A 23,614-nucleotide genomic window follows, 5' to 3' on the forward strand; every position below is an offset into this window, starting at 1 on the left:
CTTTCTTGCATCTCGTATCATCTTCCGAATGGTTTCCTTTATGGTGTAAGGCTGTGCTCGTGGTGGATGAAAAAGCAGATCAATATTCGTGCCACCAGAAATTCCAGGCATCAGGTAGGGCCAACCTAAGTCAAGATTTGGAGCTTCCACATCTGATTCAATGGGCCAGTAGGTTCCCGAGGAAGAGGTGTCATCAATGGCATGGTTAGAGGAATAAATTGTGTTTTGAGGAAGTTTCTGAACATTGTTCAAAATATAATCAATTTCCTCATCTGCTAGAAACTCTGAGCATCTCTCTTTGGAAAGAAATTCTTTGTAGGACTCTAAACCTCCTTCAATCAGAGCATCAATAGCTACTCGGTACCATTCTTTGTAATGAGGCTCAATATAGTTGTCTGATCTGCATTCATCATGTAAGGATGATAGCAAAGATGACGTTTCCATTTTCACAGATATTTTGTATAAAGTCTCTTAAATTTCCATTCATGAGCTGATGAAATGTATCTGTAAAGAGAGAAAAGTAAGAAAACAATCAGAATATTTGTAGAGATGCACATGCACACAGATGTTATTCAAAATACTTCCCTGGTAATGTTGCTTTACATTTTTCTAACACCTTCCAAGAATTTAAAAATGTTTTGAAAAGGCTCAGGGATTAATACTGCAAAATGAATATTAAAGAGGTAGATAAAGAGCTGCTTCTACACAAGGCAAAACTAAACACATAATGAAGTGATTTGATGAAGTTCTCATATTAAAAGCTATAGCAGAGCTCACAAAATAGTGAAGATCTGCACCAGTAACACCAATACATACCTGACACACATTCCAATATGCTACTGTAGGTTGTGTTTCAAAACTCTCTTCATAACAACTGACAGAGTAGTGTTCAGAGAAACACTGCAGAAAGCAATTGTGTTTCCTACTTCTTGATTCATTACTCTTTCTCTGCAATGCATTCCTTTTCTCTGGCTTCTTTGAAACCACAGTCATTCAGGTCCTTCTCCTTATCTATCTGTTCTCCCATGCTGATCTAATCCATTTGTTGCTCCCAAGCAGGACCAGCCTATCTCATTTCAGTGAGTTATGAGGAACTCCAGAAAGATTTATCCTCCCACATCTGGGATCAAACTCTGAATCAGCAATCTGATGTCTAGTTTCCACCCTACTCATTCCTTCTGCCAAAAGGAGCGGCTGCTTTAATCTTACCCTTTTTTTCTTTTTTTTCCTCCAAAACATTAATAATAAGTTGTTTACTGCTGATGATTTATAAATTCATTCTTACCATCTTTTTATTTCATTTAACAAGGGCTGAGAAGAATGGTTCCTGCTGTGACAATCTGGGATTTAAGACAGAGAGAGGACAAATGGCCAGCATTTCTTCCTTTATGTTAGTGCAACCCTACAGGACGCCAGCAACTCCACTGTTTGCCTAAAACCTAAACTGCAGTGAACGTCTGCACTGGGCAGGTAAGCCACACACAGAAAAAAAAAAAAAAAAAAAGGTGGTGGGGGTGGGGGGATTGTCATGAGAGTGGCATGACCATGGCTATGTAAAATAGAAGATACATGGTAGCACTGTTTCATGTGTTTCAGGCTAAGGCATGAAGCTTAAGAGAAAGACAGCAGAAGTAAGAATATCCAACAAAGGCAGAATAGTTAACAAAATAGTTACAAAAAGCATATACAAAGTATAGCTTGAAAGTTTACACTTGGCTTCCCTACAAGCCTCATTAATAGCACACCGGTATAATAGCAAGGAATAGTCGTATAAAGTTCTAACTTCATATACTGGCATATAAATGCAACATAATTCTCTCTTCACATCAAGACCTTTCAAATATTTTTTGCAAACAGTTCATCTGCTTTCCACTGTCTGTTAGGAACAGTTTAAATGTTCTTGAAAGGAAACATAAATTAGCTACATTAACCTAAAGGAATGAAACCCAAAATCTCTATACATCAATGATACTCCAAAATCCAACTAAATGTTCAATCAAACCAAGATTTCTGAGGAACTTGGGAACTCTGAGGTTAAAAAAAAAACAGGAAAGAAAAATCCAGATCTAAGGCTGGCATCAGCATGTCATATGAAATAATTCCATTTGAATCCTGTCTCTCAGCCAAGTAGCAGGGTAGATCTTCCCAGATAGGATTGCTTTCGAGCCTGGGGGAAAGGAGTGTTTCTGGCTGGTTCCAGAGTAGCTCTTTGTGGTGAACTGGAAAGCAACAAGCGAAAGGGATCCAACTGCTCTCCCCTGATCGAAAATTAAATGTATTCCCCTGACAGATATTCAGGGCTTCATTCTGCACTGCTCTCACAGGTAGAAATAAAATCTTATAAACCAGGAGGGATAGCATTACACTTTGCCCAGATGCAGATACAGCCTGTGGCATAAGGCGATGGAGAGCCGAGCACGCAGTAAAGACAAGACAGACCAATTCAAAGGTCAAACTCTTAAAATGTTGTAAAATTAAAACATTCCCACCGGTGTCGCATGGAAGCCAATCATCTGGAAGAGATTCTCAAGACATTTTAGATGAAGAATGAAAAACTACTGAGAGTTCCAAATGCAGAGTCACTCAGCTGAGCTGTTCTGAAGAGTCTGAACACGCATACAGGCGACTTGACCGAGAATCTGACATTCCCCTCTTGTAGGGCCCTCCAGGACAAGTAACTAAACAGCGTGGTAAAACAGTCAGCCTTATCATGACATTTAAGACTAAATCTGATTTTACAAAGGCAAGTGAAAGATATCTCTGAATTTCTTACTACTTTGGAATGGATATACTTCTAAAATAGGTATTTTGCCACTGATTGCATATATGGTTGAGAAAGACCTAAGTGTTTATTTCAAAAGCTGCTACTTCTCACTCTTTCCTTTGAAAATAATATAAGGGAACAGAACTATACTTAATATGTAGTGTTGTGTAATATAAAATATTGAATGTTATGAACAAATAAAAGGCAAAAAATGATTGCATGTGTGTGCTGGCTCACATGCATTTTTTGTGTGGTTTGGTTCTTTTGATTTGTTTTTTTTTTGTAATAGTATAGTACATTGTTTGACTTTTCATTGAAAACAATGTCAATGCAATAACTCATGCTTAGACTTATGCTGAAAGCAGGGTATAAATATACTGTAATCTCAGAAAGGTGAGAGTTTCAGTGCAGTTTCTTACAAATAAGAATACTTATTTTACAGTGAACATCTTTGCTGTTGATCTTTGCTTTGCAAGTGCTGTTTATAAAAGAAGCTTAAAGCGCTGCAGATTTATTTAAGAAAGTAAATGTAAAATCTGTCAGCATGGAAATAAATCACAGAACAGAGGAGACAAATGAAAAAAAATCTAATTCTGGGTTTTGGTATTATAAACATCAGCATGTGATACGTTCACAAGAAGAAACAAAAGAAAACACCCAAATTAAAACAATGGCTTCAGGTGTATTTGACTAAAGCTCTAGATGTCTTGACACGGGTACTTTCCGACTTAGAAGGTTAGAGCTATTTTGTAGGAAATGCACCTATGAAACCGATATAAATTTGGATAGAGAAGCAGAGGTTTAGACAAAATTCTGAAACAAAATTTCAGGCGCCTTCTTTACCCATGTATAATGATTTCTGCATAATCAGCTTGATTCATCAAAGATCCTCTTCAGGACAGCAATTCTATTAGCAAGGTTGCGCAGAATGAGGCCCATCTCTGCAGGCTTCCAGAGCTTTATCAGACTTCACGCACATGATCACAAATTTTACCAGCACCAGAAAAGCTGTTACTCATCCTCTAAGAAACAACCTTGGCTAAACCTGAATCTTTTGCTGAAGAACACAAATTCTGAATCCTGCAGTGATGTGATCATCTTGTCCTATTAACAACATGCTCAAACTTCTCCAGTGTCATTATCAGGAATCCAGCAGGAAGACCACTTTTTCTTTGAAAGAGAAGTAAATGTGCCTTTTCGCAGAAAGATACAGAGAAGTATCCCAGCTTCCACAAAAGCAGCTGATGACAAATGCCCACTGAAGAAAATGATGCAACATATTGCAGTGGTTCCAGAAGCACAGTCCTCCAGGCTAGAGCTAAAGAGAAGCAACTTCCCCGCCTTACTAATATTCTCAGGATTTGAAAAATTTCCTATTCAGCAGCTTCGGGGAGCAGCCTTAACCTCAGGCTCGTACAGCCGGTCCTTGGCAAAGCCCTGGCCATGGTGCTCTCCTGGGGATGTCCTTATCTCTTTTCCGACTGAAATGTGTTTGCTTTGACGAGCCTCTGCATAAAGTTTCGACCTTGTCACCTGGGTTAAAGGAAATTTAAACCACGGGAAGTTCTCGTTGCAGGCCCCTCTCTCAGGTACGGTTTATGGGGCACCCACCTGAGCAACCCCGACCTGCAGCTGCACTGCGGGGCCTCGGCACCGCTCGGGGGCCGGTGTGACAGAATACACAGGCGTTTCTCGACAGCTGCTTTTCACCAACCTTTGTATTAGGGAATTGTATCAAGAATAAATAATAATTACCTACATTAATCTGTGACAGGCAATTACTTCATTATTAATGAAATTACAGTATTTTCCGTGGATGCAAAGGGCATGAAATCCGAGCGAAAAGCAACACCGCAAGCGTTCCTGCTTCTTTCTCTCGCATTTTTTTTTCCCTGCTTCTAAACCAGAAAGTTAAACTTCTCAAGCAAAACGGCGGCCACCCCCCAACCCCCGCTGGCACCGCCACGTGCTCGAACACGCCTCAGCCTTGAGGACACCGCGCCTGTGTCACGCCCGGCCTCGGCGGGACCCCGGCGGCGGCGGGGGTGGGGGGGGGGAGGGGGGGGCTGCGCGCGGCCCCGCGAGGGAGCGCGTCCCCGCCGCCCGCCCGCCCCGCCCGGCCCTTCTCCCGCCGCCACCGCCCCCCAGCCGCTCGGCGCCGGCTCCCCTCGCCGCGCCGCCGCCGCCGTGTCGCGATCCCCGCGGCCCCGTGCCGCACGACCCGCGGCGTCGAGCGGCCCTTGGCGGGGCGGGGGGCGGCCGCCCCACCCGCCCGTCCGCAGCGCGGGGTCGGCGGGCGCGCAGCCTGCCCCGCCCCGCCCCGCCCCGTCCCGTGGTGGGGGGGCAGCAGGGGTCCCACTCACCGCGCCGGTGCCCCGCGCTGGGGTCTCGCCTCCGGAGCGGCGGGGCGGCTCGACCCAGCTGCTGCGATCGCGGCGGCGGCGAGTCAAGGCGGCGCAGGGCTCATCGCAGGTACTTCCCGTCGCTCTCGGGCGCGGTGGGTGTGGAAACCAGTTACAACATGTCAGGACGGTGTCGCACCAAACCCGCCGCCGCCGCGGGAGCGGGGCAAGGGCTTGTCTGAACTGGGGAAGCCCGGCCCTCGCGCGGAGCGAAGGGCAGCGCCTTCCCAGGGGCGCGGCGGGGCCCCCCGCCCCATCCCATCCCACCCCATCCCTCCCCACCCCAGCCCACCCCAGCGCAGCCCGGCCCTGCCCTGGGCAGCCGCGGGCGCCCGCGGGGCAGGGGCCGGCCCCAGCCGCGCACATGGGCAGCCCGCGGGGGGGCCTGGCCGCGGGCCGTCCGTGTGCGTGGGAGAGAGAGCTCAGAGCAAACCGTGGCTTGAAGAAAACATAAACCCGTCAGCCTTGAGTCACAGTTTTTCAGGTTAAGTCCGGGGAGCAAGCCGCGGCGAGGGAGTGATACCCGTGTGGGACCTTTCAATTCGGTGCTGTGGACGAGCCCCCTTTCAACCGCTCACTTGCTTTAAAATTCTCTTCTTTTGCTCGTGATGTCTCAGGTCAGGGAAACGGACCTGAAGGCAGAGCTCCCCACCCTGCAGCCAGCGCCAGCCTCCTCGGCCACGCCAGCGTGGCAGCCCCACTCTGGGGGACGTTTGGGAGCCCTCACTGAAAGGCTCTTCCCAGCCACGGTCATCTTTTCAGTAGGATCATGCAACTGCCCACAGATCAGGTCGTCACGCGTCCCTAACTTTAGCACACCGAGACTTAAGCACGCCAAGTTTTCTTTGTCATTTGAAATTAACAGCGATAGATAGAAAACTTTGTATAGGCTTTGTCCATACCATACCCTGTGGTGCACAACTGCAGGCAGCTCTTTCATGAGCCATTTAAGACAATGCAGCGTAACCCTGACAATTATGCTTTATCAGCAATAATTCATCCAGTCTGGCTTTAAGCACAAACTTTTTTTTCTAACCTCTACTGCCCAATAGTAGGTGCAGGGTATATCCTATTTCTGAAGCTAAGTGTGGTTTTACTGAGACTTTTTGATGATGGTTCCCTGAGGGGGGGGGGGGGGGGAAGAAAAAATATGCAATATCTATACAACAATATAAGTATATAAATGTCTAAGTCTGGTGGCCACCACGCAGTGGCTTTTTCTGTACAGTTCATTTAGGTAATGGAATGCGCAAGAGGAAATAGCTGGTGTCAATATGCTCATGGACTACCCTTTACAGACATAGGTTCACCTGGGTTAAATAATTAGACTTTTCTCACACCCGAAAAAAGAATTTCCCTGGTTTTGATGAAACATAAAGGAGAAAAGCTGCTGTAAAAACAAACAAACTTTTAAAATGTACTTAGTACTTTATAGTTAGTTAGCGTGCAACACTTTTTATCCCATGAAAATGTGCGGTCAGGAAGGAGAATGTGTTTCTGTGGAAACTTGTCTGTTAAAGAGGTGGGGCCCTGTAAATTTTTTAAAGCAGTTCTATTTTCTAAAATTATTTTTGAAAGGGTAGGAAGGTAGAGAGATGATCATAAAAGCACTTTTGACCTTGACTGAATTGGTTGGACTTTTATTACATAAAATTTGCAAGTATTACTGGGCCTTTCCTCTAGAGAAGTCAGTGGTTGAGTACTGGCTTAGCATAAACAAAAAGCTGTAATGAGACCGGTAATAGCTTTCTAAATAAGGAAAGCTACATGAAAAAAGTACCTAAGTTTTTTTGCTACATGAGTGTCTGTACAAGAAGAGGGTTTTTTTCTGTGTCTTTACAGTGTCCAGCTCAGTGGGAAACTGATCTAATATTGGCATCTTAAGCAACACACACATATATATGCAATACAAATGAACAATACAATATAAAACAGCAACAATAATATCAGTAATTTGTTGCTGTTGTTACTACGGAGAACACTGCGCTCTCTAAATAGCCAGTACACCATGCCAACTTTAAAATTAATGGGTAAACAGAATGATGAGAGGAGGTGAAGAAAACTTAAACACATCTTCTTAAATACCGTGAATTGAATACCTTGCACAGAAGATAGAAAATGGGGATGGCAAATGCTGTTGGAGAGTCTTCCACACATTTGGGGGCTGCCCAAGTTTGTTAACTGAAGCCCTAAAGCAGCTATACTACTAGACAAGACATTTCGTAAGACCTAGCTTGGATAGCATGTTTCAGAAACCAGCTATCCACAGTCAACTGTCAAAATAAAGAACTTTTGTACTCTGCGGGTAGTAAGCTTCTGGGTCTTACAGCCATGGGAGGCAGTGGAAGCAGACAGTATGAGCAGGCTCAATAAGTGGTAAGAGAAATTCTTAAACAATAGGTGTAAAACTGGATTCTAATAGGATGAGGTGGGGATATGCCCTTCAGCATCCTTACTCCTAGAGTTACGGAGCTGTAGCAGTTTGAGGGGAGTGGACTTCAGAAACTGGCCAGGCTTTCACTTGCCTAAATAGCTTTTCCTTTTGCCATTAGAAACATAACATTGAGCAAGAGCAGTTGAAGCATCTTATTGATTAGAATTGTTTTACTGGAATCCCACTGATTCATGAAACCTCAAAACTACAGAAAAAGTTCTTATTGTAGACATAGCTTGTTCATGGGAAAAGAATCAACTACGTAAGTCTGATACCACCATTCTGAGAATGTGATCAGAAGGTACACTGTTTGTCTTAAGTGACCTGTGTACTCAGATGATGGTGGTGATGGATGATCATCTCTGTAACTTCCATCAGTTTCCAGTTGTCGCTTCTGAGACTTTTTTTTTGGTATTCAAAGATGATCTTGCCATGCGGGTCTAGCTGAATGCAAGCAGAAGATAAAAGATTGTTATCACATATACAATGACACCAGTCCATAAGTTTATGATATGAGTAGTTATTAAGGATAAATATTTATATGAACAATACTTATATTCCTACTGCATGTTTACTAAGATTTAATTTAGATTTGCTAAAGGGGGTATTGATTTGGAAGCAGTGAATGTTTATACAATTCATGACATCTATGAGCTGAGTTTTATTAGATTTTAAACAGATGAAGAAAGAGTACAGTCCTGAAGATTCATACTACTCGCGAATCAAAGGCCATCTCATCTAAAGCATAAGTGCAGAGGCTTCACACACTAATCTTAAAATTAGAAGATATGTGCTATTACAGGTATGGATATAAAAGGAGCTGCACTGCATTTTTACAAAGCTTGATTGGTACTGATACAACACACACACACACACGCCCTACACACACACACACACACCCCTTTCATAAAGTAGCAGAGAGAAAAATGACACAGAAAGGACAAATTAATACGGGAGAGCAGGTGTCCTACTCTCAGTACATGCTTTTTTCAACTTAAATAATCATAACCTACTCTATTTGGTATCATATTCTCAAATCAGGGACACATTAATTGGGTCATAGTGACGTAATGGAAATACTTGGCAATGTCCAAACACTGATAGTTTACCAGTTACCCCCACAGCTGCTATCAAGTAATGGCCATTAGTTGAAATACAAAGAATTAAGATTTTTTACTGAGAGGGTGTTCCTAACCGATATATGGTGGCCTGGGTATATATTCCATATACTATATGGTAGATTTTTATCCAAGGTCAGGTCCTGTGTCAAAGCTTTGTGCAAACCTACTGAAATGACTTCAGGAAGTTCAATTGTGAAGAGAATCTGGAGGTTTCCTCCAAGGAACTTATGGTAAGAGCAGAATAAAATTATGCAAAACACCTTATTTTTGAGACACAAGTAAATACATAAAAATCCACCAGTCTTTATTTTCTGCCCCCAATATATATAGCTGAGAGATAGGGTAAAAGAGCAGGGTGAGAGAAATTATCAAAGGTGAAGAACAGCTGCCATATGACGAAGAACCATGCAGACTGGGACTCTTCAGGTTGGTTATGGAATCGGTGCCTGAGGTTTCTTGATGTGGTTTGTCACATCATGTGTAGCTCTGCTGTAAAACAGGGCTGACTACAGAGAAGGAAGCTCCTCTGAGATCTGCTGTAATATGAAGACACCACCTCTGGCTCAGGAAGGTCTGAAATAGGAAGTTCCAAACTGGTAGAGGATGGCAAAGTATTCTTCATTCTTCTGCTTCATTCCTCTCCTTTTCCTCTTTGCCACATGTCTACATGCACTGTTAGTCACCGAAGGGCAGATATAGGGCCATGGAGACCTTTGCTCTGACTTCATACAGCTGTTCTTCTATTCCTTACAAGCATGCTAAGGGCAATGTGTAAAAAAGGGGGAGGAGTGCAGTTTCCATACTTCAGATTAACTTCTTTCTCTGTGGGTCAGAGAGGTGGCTCCCCTTGATCTTCTTGCAGGCTTCTAGACCTCTCAGTGTGTGCCCTTAGACACGATTCTACCCCTGCCCCAGGGGAAGGAAGGGTGCACAGCTAGCAGCAGGTAGCCCAGTTTCTCTTGTTTTCTCCATGGCTTGTCAAGTTTTTTAGTTACACAGGTGGGTATCTTCTTCAAGATTACCTAAACCTTTATAGTTTTTGAGGTCTTCTCAGACTTCATGTGTCCTTGTGATTCAGGCTCTATCTTAAAAATCTTTTTGTCCAGGTGGGATCCATGTGCTTGTCGTAACTTCCAAAATACATACTTCAGGCTGACTCTTGTCATTGTTTTTTTTCTTTTCTCACTTGCTCTTACTTTAACATCCACCTTTGCCTTACTCTGGAAATAGTACTCATTGTACTATTGCTACTACAAGCAGGCAGTAACACAAAATTGACCAGAAAATAAAGCAAAAGAATAAATACATCTGTTTTTCCAGTTTGTTGGAAACCTCTTTTATAGAATGAATCATAGAATGGTTCGGGTTGGAAGGGACCTTAAAGATCATCTAGTTCCAATATCTAATTCCAGTATCTTGGTCTCCATCTTCTCACTTTCCCAGGAAACTAAACTTTCTGAAGTATTTTCCCTACTGGGCTTAGCCTTTCCTTCTCATCACATCTTCGCAAGGGCTGGTACACTGCTGGAGTTTGAATGACAAAATCCTAAGCATATATTTTGTGATCTAGATTCAGGATTTAAGGTGTTAGAAACTAGGGATGAATATGCTTGTCTCTTGAAGCCAAAGGTACTTTAGGGTAATGCAGAGATCAATAATAAAAATTTTATACTAATTTAGTAAAAGGCAAGCCTACAGAGAATTTTTTATAGCATATCTTTTAATGTTATAGAAACTATTAGATGCAACTTCACAATGTGTATAAGTAAGAATCAAATTATTGAAAGCTAGACTAGACTTAGTCCCAGGATACACCAGTTGGACCAAGATTTAAGTACATCAAAGTCCAGTTTGCTGTTGATGCATTATTAATGGAAAATATCTCTTCCCATTTAAGCTGTTTCCTCTTTAGTACAGGTTCCATGAGTGTTCAGCTCCCCACAGGAAGGGAGAATAATTTCCTTGTGGAATGGCAAGCTGTCTGCTGTTGTTTGATCTTAATGTTTTAATGAACTGCAGATCCAAATCCTGCATTAGGCCAGGAACCCGAAACATGTACACTGGGTTTGTGTAGACTCTCACTATATAGCCATAAGGATCTTCTAGCCAAAAGGAGAATTCACAGCTGCTAGGTTGCTTCTGACTGAGAAAAAAAAAGGTGAGTCCTGTAAATAAATGCATAGAAAGCGAAAAATGAAATAGGGCTAGAGGGAACAAACTGTTTCTCAATTTACACACAGTGTATTTTCAAAGCTATAACCACTTTGACAGGCCTGTGTTGGCACTTAGAAGGATCTGCTTTTGGCCTGGTATTCACCTCTCTGCTTGGAGGTGAGGTTGGCAAAAGGATGAAAGGTCTTTGTCTCCTTCCAATCCCAGAAGTGCCTGAAGCTAGTTTTCTTCCCACTGCTGGTTACAATGGATGCTTGGAGCCTACAGTGTTACCCTAGTGTTTACTTGGGTGCTTATGGTCCTAATAAGCTTTGTAGACCCAAGCCCATCTCTCCTGTAGCCTTCTTCTAATACTAAAATTTGGGAAGGATTAAAGGTTTCACAATACCTTTGGGAAGTCTCTGGCCATCAATTGTAATACTGGCAGAAGTAGAAGGGAAAAATTTACAAGGGAATAGAGCAGACTATATCAAACAATAAAATCACATAAAAGTCTCAACAGCACAGAAAGTTATGTTAATGTTCCAAAGTGTCAATAAAATCGTAGGTCTGAATGCAGCTGCTAGAAATGGAAGACTTGTTCTTTTCTGGGTAGATTCACAAACTGCCAATTAATTTATAGCCAAGGAAGTAATTATCAATGATATAAGCGGTAAACAAGTTCCAAAAATATTCCATACTCAAAGACAAGGTTTTCTTAACTGTCCACATACCTGTCCAGAAAACACAAACGGCCAATATGATTAAGGGCTGTTTACTGGCTGAATGAAACAAAACAAATGCTGGAGTTCACAGGAGCTCAGCAAATGCTTTCCTGTGAATTTGATGTTTCACAATCAGTGTGGAGTTGTTAACTTATATGTACAATTAATGAAACAAACATCATTTACTCTGTGTTTATCGAGCAATCTTCAGAATTAATGTAGTAGTGTTACTGTAACCATGATAAACTAAGGATATTGATGATAAATATTTTTGAGTAGAAGTAATGTTTTTCATCAAGTCAGCTAATGCTGTTGTGAAAAGTAGACAAGCTTATGGACACTGAAGCTTCTCCAAGTCTGAAACAGATGCAGCAGGCTTCAAATCCAAGTACAAATTGTGAACAATTGCTCTGAGTTGAATCAGAGATGTTTCAAGTACCAAAGAGAAAAAACATACAAAGACAGGAGTAGCCATACTAGGTCCATCAAATTCAATATCATGCTTCTGATCATAAGTGGTTAGAACAAAATATTTGGGCAAGTCTTTAGTCTCCCATCTTCAGCTGTCAGCTCTTTCAGAGTCATAGGTGAGTTGGGGATGATGGATAAAGTGCACTGGAAACCCAAACATAACTGTAATCCCAAGCAGAGAAAATACACAGTCACTTGTTTCAAGATGTTTTTAAAAACTCTTGCTCTGAGGTTGTGAGAGGAAAGAGATGAATTGTGATGGCACTTACGTAGTGCTCTCCATGACTTTGAGACAACAAGGCGCAACAATCACAAGTTGCAGCAAGGGAAAATTTAATTGGGCACTGGAAAAATTCTTCTCTGTGAGGGTGGTTAAGCACTGGGATGTACTTCCTGGACAACCTGTGGGATCCGCCTCCATGGAGATTTTCAAAACATGATGGGACAAGGCCTTGGACATCCTCTTTTAATTTTTCAGTTAGACTGGCTTGAAGCAGGAGGTTGAACTAGATGACTTCCAGAAATCCTTTCCAACCTGATTTTTCCATAATACTGTGATTTTGTACTTATTCTTCTTCCTGTAACTTCTGTAATTCTGACAGTTTACTCCATCCCTAGAACAGTAAAGTCCTCACCAGAGCTTTGCTAAAAGGCAGTTTTCCTTTATGCTTCTCTGTTGTGTGTTATAGTCCTCAGTCTTTAATTGGAATTACCTGCTGATAATCAAAATTTTAGTTTTACAAGCTTAAGAGTTTTATATTGTCAGCATGTAAGAGCACTGCAGAAGTTACCTCTAGGAAACTGAGGGGGTTGCCAGTTCATAAGAGAGGCAACTGAGAAATAGTGAGAAGTAATAGCTTGAGATTATGAAATAATGTTATTACCTGATTGTGTCCACTAATATTATCAGCAATAGAATAGCTAATTTGTCTGATACTTAAATTGGCTTTGGAGTTAAAATACCAAGAGTAATGGAGACCATTCATTCCCAACACTGGAGCCTTCAGTTAGCTGTTAATGTCCTTAAGGTCTGTCTTGAAATCCTGAAGCCCAGAAATACATTTATTTTTTTTAAATGCAAGCTGAGATCTGAAACAATAATTCTGTGATGCTATGTGGATTCCTTATATATGGAGTATTCATGATTATCCCTAACAAAACTGCAAGTCAAGCAAAGCAAATACTGTGAGATTGTACCGGTTATTATTGGACCATCTAATGCTGGAGAGAAATTTTATGTCAAATGTTTACAAACAAGCAAGCTGAAAAGTTTCTGTGCTTTATCAATAACTTTGACATGGCTGCAAGAGATTGTGTTGTGCATCAAACCTTGACATAATTTAACACTTTGAGTCCTCTGTGATATTTGATGGTTAATCTGAAATAGTCAAGTTCCTGAACACTATCTTGGGAAAAACATACTCATAAATTCAAATGTTTGTGCATTCTCTCCATACCTTTCAGCCATGTCAATTGGAAAATTGTTAACCTGTGTGATAAAGACTTAGAGGTGGATTTGAGTTATCATCTCACATTTACCAGTTATGAGACATCACGTGCTTGCAGTTTGTTTTGATCAAACAAATAAATTAACATTTAAAAGGCAATCCCAATCTGATTAGGATTTACAAATTTAGTAATTAGTAAAATAATAAGGGTGGTTCAACTCAGGACCAAAAAATACAGAATAAGGAGTAATTCAGTAAAAATGGCTGGGTTATGAACATGGAAATTTGCAGTTGCCCTTGCCAGGGATTAAACTTGTTTTAAAATGGAATCATTTCTACAGAAAAAAAGAAAAGTGTTTTGAAGCTAGACAATGTCTGAAGTTCAGTCATGCTGAACTATAAATGTATGGCCAACTAGAATGAGGCGGACTATCATAGAAATGTAAGACAGAATAAAAACCTTCTCCAAATGAAGTAAATCCTATCCTTTCAATTTTTATCAAAGCCTAACAACTTATATAGTGAAGTAGCCAGAAGTATTTCAACTCTAACAAGGGACTTTGATGACTAACACAGGACCTCAGGCACCTGTGTGAAAATTGCTCATCAAATAAGCCCTTCTCAACTGTTACTTAAACTGATTCTGCAGGGTCTTATTTTAAAGCTCCAGGGTGCCTGTCACTCTGTGCCTGCATACACAAAGATCTTGGCCCCTATGGGCACCTTCACACCTAGCTCTTAAACTTGATCAACATCGAGAAGCTTTGAATTCCTCCTCTTGCATCCCACGTGATGCTCTAATCAAAAGGTTTTTAGGGATGTAGGTCCTCTGTTGGCTTTGATCCTCTCCGCTGTATTTCAGTTTTCATTTACTGTGATTTGCAGTGAAATGAAAGAAAATGGTTTAATTTCAATTTCCTTTAGTCAGCTTTAATTCAGGCCCATAATAAACATCACAAATCTCAGCAGAGACACGAGCAGAGTGCATCATAGGAGACTGGTGCATGGACTGCAGTGAGTAAGTCTTCCGGTGACCTCAGAAAAGTGCAGTGTCAATGACCTTCTACATCATAAACCAGCATGCAACATGTCCACACCCACAGGAAGAACAACAAATACAAGGTTATGTCCAGTTGTTATTATGGATATCCTAGCAGTAGGAAGCAATAAAAGGATAGTGGAGCTGGAAGACAATCACCACCACTTACATTTTGATCAATGACCTCCAAATTGGCAGTAACATTAGGCATTTAACAGCTGTATTATTCATAGAAGAAACAGTTTTTTTGTGAAGGAGGGTCATAATGAATCATGGTCTGAATTTGGGAAACTACTCCCTATGTCAAAAGTAATATAGAGTGAGAGACAAAAGGAAGAGTGAGAAATGTCAATACGAGTAATTGCAGATGCGATAAGAACAAAAGTGTTCCTTCAGGGCTATTTTATAGGCAAATCACTTAATAGCCTCCTGTGTAATCTCCCTTATCCCCTTACCTGAATGTGCAGATCCATACTTTTGTAACATACCTTCTTAGCAATGTAGTTTTCACTGTCAGAAATTTGATTGTTTCCTTGTCATCATTCAGTTTCCTGATAAAGCCTGGTATTCCTGAAAAAAAATAAATTTTCATTCTCCTTTCCCCTGTGGGTTTGTCCATTATTTCTCCAAGACATTCCTCCACAGCCTAATAAACTGAAAAAAATGCACATAGCACTGAGGCTCTGTACCTTGTATATAAGTTTTGATTTGATTTCATTTCAGATTGGGCATTGCCAAAAGCCAGGTACAACAAACATCAGTAATGTTTATGGTAAGAAGTGCTTGAGTGACTATGTGTTTGACTAAATTCTTTTTACTCCATTGCCAGATAGAAAACAGTACAGTGGAGATGGAGATCATGTTGCTGACTGAGATACAGGAGTTACCCCGTCCCTATATCTCAATATAGGGAAGAAGCCTTGACCGAATTCTGAAAATGCTTGGCTGTAAGGGTGAACTTGGCCTTTGAGACTAAATATGAAGACAGGGTGAAAGGAGATACATATGAGTTTTAATGCTATGTAGTGTAAAATTAAAGTTCTAATTCAGTGTTATAACTCATAACAACTACTGGAATCTATGCAAGAACATTCTGAACATGTATTAGCCAGAGTGCTGAGAAATGTGTAGGGACGACTGGCGACTTTGAGGAGAGCTGCCACAGTGGAACGGAGTAGATTAGTCCAATGAATTACTGGCATCATAGTAAATGGAAATACAGCTCAAAATACAAATAATCCATACAGAGCTTAAAATATTTATGGTGGAGCTTAAATTATTCAGATCAGCAAATTTAACATAAAAATGAGGTGCATTGCATATGTGTTGAAAAGGAAGGATAAAAAAAGGAAATCATGTGATAGTGATGGTTTATTTCATAGGAAAAACAAATCAATTTATTCATAGAACTAAATGAACACATTTGTCCAGAATATGCTGGTGCTCGTAATTGGAATACAGTTCTTCTTCAAATTAACATTAGTTATTAAAAAGAAAAACAAAGATTGTAATGCAGGAAAGATTGTAGTTAATTAAGGTTAATATTTTTCGTGTGTTTGTTTACACTGGACAGCTTTATAGCTCAGATATTTTACCCTGATTATAATGGAATTTGTGTGATATTAAGTGACATTTAGTGCTAGTAAACATACTTAAGTATGAGTGCATATGTTTGCATTAAATACTCTTAAATACACTGAAAACCATATTGCAATCAATACAGATTTTGTTGCTTATCCTTCACCATTTTATCCATCACTCCAAGTTTTGGCTAAGCCTTGCCAATAGTGTATGAAACACCGGTTACAGTTCACTCTGTTCCTTTTCCCTCACAAGGAAAGTTGTTTACATTTTATACTGCTTAGGTTTGTAGGATTTCTTCCAGGAAGAGTTGGGGGATTTAAAAAACAAACAAACAAAGCAAACAAACAAAAACCTGGCATGTTTTTACTGCAAAATTTAAGACTGGAGAGACATGCTTTGCATCTGAAATGCAAATTGCTAAACATGCAATGGTTATAATCTTCTGTACAAAATAATATTGCTCTTCTTGGAATAACCTACAAAAAATTCCTTCTCTTGGAGACTCACTTTACTCTTGGACAGAAAGTTGGACTGTTGTGCACATAAATTTGTTAGAGCATTGTACTGAACAACAAATTTCATTTACAACTTTTTGATACCAATTGGAATTTTTTTTTTATTTTTGTTATTTTAAAAAAAGTCAGAAGTCTATTATTCCATTAATTTAATTGATTCCACCTACTTCATGCATTATGTAATTTAAAGTACTGCTAAACTTCCCAATAAGATTTCAGTAACAATAATGAAAACAATAAATTATTTTATTGTAATATAAAAATACTTACAAAGGAATCAGAAATACATGGTAAAGATAAAAAGGACAATCAAACTAATTTTAATGACATTGTATATGAAAAGCAGAACTTTAAAACTTTTAAGCTGCTTAACTAGTTTATGCAATAAACTCTTTATGTAATTAAAATAGAGTTGCCTACAGGGAGAAACCATATGAAAACAGTGATGAGAATTGCGAAGTCAGGTGCATAAAATGTGAGGAATGTAAAAATAAAGGCTTCCTGTGCAAATTTAATTCTGCCCTTTTTATGTACATACATTATCAGGCAGCTTTTAATTACGTGATTGTGTAGGTATTGTTTTTTCCCTCTTTGGGAAATCCTGCCTTATTCAATAAAGGTGTAGTTACTCCATATTTCTCCTTCATCCAATATTTAATATCAGATCTTACTCAACATTCAACAGGGAGATCCTGCAGCAGCAAATGTAAAATTATCTAGTATCTTCATGGATGGTTGTGCTGTGCTGTCACCATAGCATGTAAGTGCTTCATAAAATTAGCTAATCTATTGTTCCCTACAAAATTAAGTGCCACTATTATCCTCATTTCATAACTAAGAAATTGAGACACACAAAGATTAAGGTCAGAATTGTCAAAAGCATCACCTAATTTTGGATGCCCAACATGAGATGTCTCACGCTTCATTTTCAAACCACGTAATACTTTTATCACACTTTTTATCTTCAAAGCGCAGCTTTAATCAACTTGAAGGCAATCGACTTTAAGAACAGTATTGTAGCTGTGGCTCAGACTGTAGAGACTGAGATTGGATCTTTAGTGAACGGATTTATAGCTCTGGCGCTGAGAGATGAGGTACCGAGTGTCACAAATATACCTCGCCAGAAGAGAAAAATGGTGCTTCGGTTCTGTCCTAGGCTTTGGAAGAGAGTGGAAGAGTTTTGTGCACAGATTTGTTTGTATGGAGTGAATTGTAGAGATGCTAAACTAGTGCCACTTGAGCTGGATGTCCACGTACATCCTAGGAAATGCAGGCACAGTTCCTGTGCTATCAGATCAGTGGTATCTTTATATCAACATGGACATATCTCTAGTAACAAGCCCCAATTTTCAGATGGATGAATTGGCATAGTACCTTAATGGCAATTGTTACCTTGTTTTGGAACCAGCCCGCTTGCCTCACTGTGCTAACAGGGTAGGCTGTCCATAGAAGAATCTGTGCCTGTTTTCCCTAATCATGACTGATGCCACTCCATTGCACCTCTTTTGTCCCAGCAGTGTGTTTGTAGTCCTGCCTCCTAGTTTTACATCAGTCCCAGAACTCACGTCTCTACCATTACAGGTCATCAGAGTCCTGTAAAGTTTATCTTCTCTTGGTGTGCCTTACTGTGGTTCTGGTCTCAGTTTTCCATTAATGCTCAGTGGCTTCTGGCTCATGTGGAACAACCAAGTCCATCTCCTGTGCCCTCTCCACTTTCTCCCTCTTTCACCCCTTCCTGCCCATTCCTTCTAGTTCTAATTCCAAATCCTTCTGATAGCTGTTCTGAAAGAGCCCATGTGCTTCTACTCACAACTCTTTCTACTTGACCTTCCAGCTGGCCAGCTGACATGTTGATTTGGTTTCATCCCTTTGCTGCAGCCTCCTCAGAGCTACTGCATTGTGATGAAGCACAGGGAGGTGTCTTTCTCCAGTAAGCAGTGCAAGAACAGAGATGGGAAGGTAAGAAATGATCAACAAAAGAGATATCTAAGGTCAGAGATTCCAACCAACCAGTTAACATTTGTCAAAGTTGGAAGCAACTGAAATTAGAGTCTTCCCAGGGGAGATGCTTGTTAGCAATGTCTGTATCGAGAGCTATTTATGAGACCTCTAAGGAAGACTTCAGAATCACACAAGTGTTTGAATGACTAACTTGACCATGATGTCCCACACGTCTTTTACTTGCGTTGTTGAAAGTACCAGCAGTGAGAATAGAAACTGTGCATAGGATAGATAACAGAGCAACCCAGGCAGGCTGCAAACTAACCCTGAAATGATGTTTGAAAATTCTGTTTTCCATTAATCAAACCCAAGGTCTTTTATTTTTTTATTAATCTTTAGAGTAATTTTCTTACAACTCTTATTTTTTACTGGATATGCATGCCATGTAAGGCTCTTACATATCTCCTATGTAAGACTCCATCTTATGCAATAATGTCAGTTCCTTTCTAAAGGTCTCATGCTTTAAGTTTTTCTGTCATACTGTGCAGGCTGTCAGGGCAAGATTAGCACATTTCTGACTGACCAGCCAGGCTGCTCATGCAGGGAAACAGAGCACATGGAAGGCTTTTTCCCCAGAAAAGCATTAATATGCATTCCTTTTCCCTCCCCAGAAACCAATTTTCATGAAATTCACAGCAATTTAATAAAGCATTACCTGCAGGTTTGTGTGCAGTTGGCCAATGGACTAATAGTACTGTAGAGGTGGAGGGGGGATGAGGACACCAGATGGACTGACACAAAAATGAAAGACAGACCAATCCTTAAATAAAATAGACACTTGGAATTAAAACTGGATTACTAAATGAAATAAAAGCTTTTAATGAAATTTGGTTTTCAGTTATTATGACTAAACTACCCACTTTTAAGAAACTAATGCCCAAAGTCTAGGATATGTAGAAGATACTGTGTTTGCAGTAGTAAAGTGTAGTCATACTAAGGAATGGGAAATTTGCTAATGAAAGGGGAAAAAGCCAAGAAGATGTCTTAATCCTTTTTCTAACTTGAAGCAGTGTATTAGGAAATTCCTGCTAAGAATTACCTGCTAAGGTAAATGGAGAATCCTTTCTGAATAAATTAGTATGGAGCTTAATAACAATGCATATATTTTAATGCTTTTTTGGCCTTTAATGTAAACCAAAGTAACTGATCTGAAATAAGATGATGTGTTGATAACTACTGTCCCAACTTGCATCTAGTCTAAACTGAAATTGAGATAGACATCCTTAATTAGCTTAGCACCTGAACAGTCTCAATGATTTTGAGGTGTGAACACCTTAGTGCTATGAAAGACTTTGTATAAAGCCCTTTGTCTTCTTACTATGGTGCTTTAAAAAAAATTTGTTTCATGACCTTCAGGTGTTACGAGTTTTTCTTTCCTTTATCTGCCTTACTGTTCTTTGTCTTAGAATTCTGGGCTTTCCTTCACTAGTAACCATATTAAATCTGTGTCTGCTATTCTTACATCTTACTATTCCATATATTTTATGTACATTTTTAAAGATATTTTAGATGGATGAACATGCATTTTTTCCCTTTTTTTATTTCACTTACATGTATTTTCCATCATTTTAAAGATATTTAGCATGCCTACTGTCAACTTCAACTTTTCTTATGATTTCTCATTCCTTCTATCCTTGAAACACAGCATTATATTCCTACATATAATAATCCTCTTTTCATTTCTTCCTTCTCCAAAATACCATTGACTACTTGGTGCTGTTGATTGTCCAGGACAGGGGCTGTACTGAAGCAGCAGGAAGGACTTTGTAACCTTCTTTCAAGGATTGCTCTTCTCTGAACCCATCCCTATATCTTTCTTTGGAGTTTTCCTTTGTTTTTCCTTGTGTGAAAAGCTGTCACTATTGCATGATGTTTGGGAAAGATTAAACTAGTTCTTCTTTGCCTCTTTCCATGTCTCAAATTAAGATCCATGCTCCTAAATTGGATTAATAATAGAGTAGCTTCAATGTGCCCTGAAGTTAACTGCTGTGTTTGTTTGACCTAATGTAGGCCATGCAAGGTTGGTTCCTGTCCCTGCCTCCCTGTGTTCCTGCACGCAGATGTGTAGGAGGGAAGGTAGGACAATCCATGAGGAAGCTGAGAGTGGCACTTTTTCCACTAATATCCTGTGTTATCCTTCCTTTTATACATTTCTAAATAATGAGTTGCTAAGCTTACATGATAACATGCAATCAGCCTTTAGTGCACTCCTCCACAGTCTTATGGGATTGGTTTTATCATTGCTATTATTCAGCATGAAGGTAAACCCACTCTAAGAACTGATAAGAAACAGTGATATTATTAGCAATCTAGTGCTCATATCTGACTTGTTGCACAATAGGGGTGTGGGTTTTTTTCTCTGCCGCTGCTAAGGACTTGGCCAAGCTTGGTCCCAGCTTTAGTTCAGTGTCCACTGCAGGAAGGGTTAATAAAAGGAAATGTCATACTACATATGACAGAATTATTTCTTGTACCTTGTTTAAAACACCTGGAGAATTTTGTGTGTTTAGTGATGGCTCCCTATAGAATCTTTTACAGCCATCAGAGCTACCTTGATGATTTGCCAAGGACAGAAACACTAATTGTGTCCAGGATATTGACAGATAGGACATGCTGGAACTTGGAGTTCATTTCTGAAATACCAAGTTGTTGGAACTTAGCATCGGTCTGTTCTTAACCATTTTGCCTAAGAATGGTAGTTGGTAAACAAGGCAGAATTGGAAAAATGTTTATGGCCACTAGAAGCACCTCTGTGCAGGGGATTGTTCTCAGTCCTGGAGATCTGGACTGATTATTGCAATCCAAGCCTCTTGACAGGGCTTTAGTAAAATGGCAAGGATTTTATTTCCATGTGAATGATTCCCTCTCTATGTCAGCTACTTTAAATTCCTGCAGCTGAGTCTGTTCTCTGAGATATAATATACTGTGTCACAAGTTTACGTAATTAAAATAAGCCTGTGCAGATAGATCTATAGATGTACAATTCCATTGCATTCTTAATGTGGTGGCAGAAAGCTTATTTTGCCTCTAACTGCATATTTATTCAAAGATCTGTTTGTGATGATTTTGAAGTGTTGAATTGCTGATTAGTTGTTACTTTGAAAATATAATATTTGGAGATCAATTGATTGCTGTGACCTTTTTGTTTTCTCAATTCTTACAAGGTCACAAGGAAATAAAGACAGTATTACCTGCCCAAACAAGATGAACATTCTTGTTGATTTCAAATGAAGTCAACATGAATAAGGTCTGTTCTTAAGAGCAGAGATTTGTGAAACTTTGTTCTAATTGACTATGATGACATAGTAATGAACAGGCCCTAGAATTCAATCAAATGCTGTATGAAATTTAATGTAGATATTCACCGTATGTTATCATCTGCCTTCCTGCAACTGGCATCAAGCCAAAATTAAAAACATTAATCTGACTAAATCAGTGCATCGTGTCTTGTGGCTGCTTGCCCGTTTATCCTCTGCAGTGTGATTGTGTACCCCTGTGTGACCCAGGACAAGTCTGTCTTGTTCAGGGATGTGGTAATGCATGGGTGGTATTAAGGATGGTGAAATCACAGCCTCACTTGTTCCCTGGGTTGTGCTGTCTTGTGTAAATACTGAGTAGGCTTAAATTTTCCTTTTGCCCAATATTGCAGACATAAGAAACAAGCTTAATTTAAACTGGAAGAAACATCTTCAAAGTAGCAGCATGTCTGAGCTCAAGGATATTAACCAAAGCGTAAAGGATTTACCAAAGCGAAAAGGATTTCAAGGACAAATTGTACAAAGGCTGTTAAATGTTTTGGGGAGTTTAGAACCATTTTTACAAGTGCTGATAAAAGTGATAAAAAGTGCAGTTTGCTGACACTTTGATACGATCTGAGAAGTCATACTGTTTTAGATACAATAGATGAGTGAGATTTCATATATCTACAAATGCCAATAGGTGACCTATCCAATGACAATGTGAGAGTAAAAGACACTGTGTTTCAGTTTTAGACTGGCAGTAACCTACATGGCTTTCAGTGCTTGTATTAGGCTGAAATTGTGTTTGGTTGTTGCTTATCCATTTAGAAATAAGTTCATTCTGCAAGTGAAATTTGTGTGAAGTAAAGGACAGGGAAAGAATACTTCTGGCAGACTGGGTGTCTCCCAGTTCAAGCTGCTGTTTGATAGAATTATATAAGGTCGGCACAAGCAACTATTGGCATAACTTTTCTCTGAAATCAGAAAACAACTAGCTACCATTTTCCTTGAGCTCTGAAATGAGTATTCATGCTTTCTAAGATTTGCACTTTCAGTAGTATGAAATAAGCTAGAAAAAAAATCTCTACTAAATATTTTTTAGGCAAAGAATGCGATTGACTACAAACCCGTAATTTTTAATATTAAAGGTCAAGGAGGAGGTTCTGCGTTCATCGAAGTCACAGAGACAGAGGGTTACATGTAATAAGGTTTCTATAAACCATGATGGCAAAAGACTGACAATGTAAATATGTTTATTCAGGATTGTGTAATTTAATTCGCTGATCAAACCAAGGTAGTAATTGACTTGGAATACTGGTTGAGGTCTAGTGATAACTATTAGTCTGAGCATCAATATCAGATCAATCCCACTGCAGTCAGGGAATCGTAATATAATTTATTGCTTTGCTTTGTTTTTTTTTCCCATTAAGTAGGGATTTGCTTTTTCAAATTTCAGTCTAGTGCCTATGAAATGGCCTTATGCTTCCTCCACTTCTTATTTTTCCGTGAAGCTTAACTGCTGTTTATGAGGCTGCAGTCTCAGGAGTGCCTGTTGCTGTTGGACTGAGAACATCACTGGTTACTTCACCAAGCTCATGGGCATGTTCCTGAATCATTTTTATTTCTTCTAAAGGTAGACCTAAACTGCACTCTCTGGAGGCTGGCTGCAGGCTCAAAAGACGTATCTCAGCTAGTTTTAAATGGATTAGGTGAGTATTGG

The 23,614-nt window shown here is 39.9% G+C and overlaps 1 protein-coding gene across 1 annotated transcript in view; it reads right to left on the bottom strand.

Moving 5' to 3' along the window:
- FAM83B (family with sequence similarity 83 member B) overlaps positions 1 to 23,614 on the bottom strand; it is a 107,227-nt gene that overhangs the window by 74,050 nt on the left and 9,563 nt on the right. The window contains exon 1 of the mRNA XM_080388110.1: positions 1 to 23,614. This exon is cut by the window's right edge and continues 9,563 nt beyond it. Within this exon, the coding sequence (XP_080244236.1) occupies positions 1 to 444 (444 nt within the window). The 5' untranslated portion in view covers positions 445 to 23,614.

This window comes from Falco punctatus (genome assembly GCF_963210335.1).
Source record: "Falco punctatus genome assembly, chromosome: 5".
Lineage (NCBI taxonomy): Eukaryota > Metazoa > Chordata > Aves > Falconiformes > Falconidae > Falco > Falco punctatus.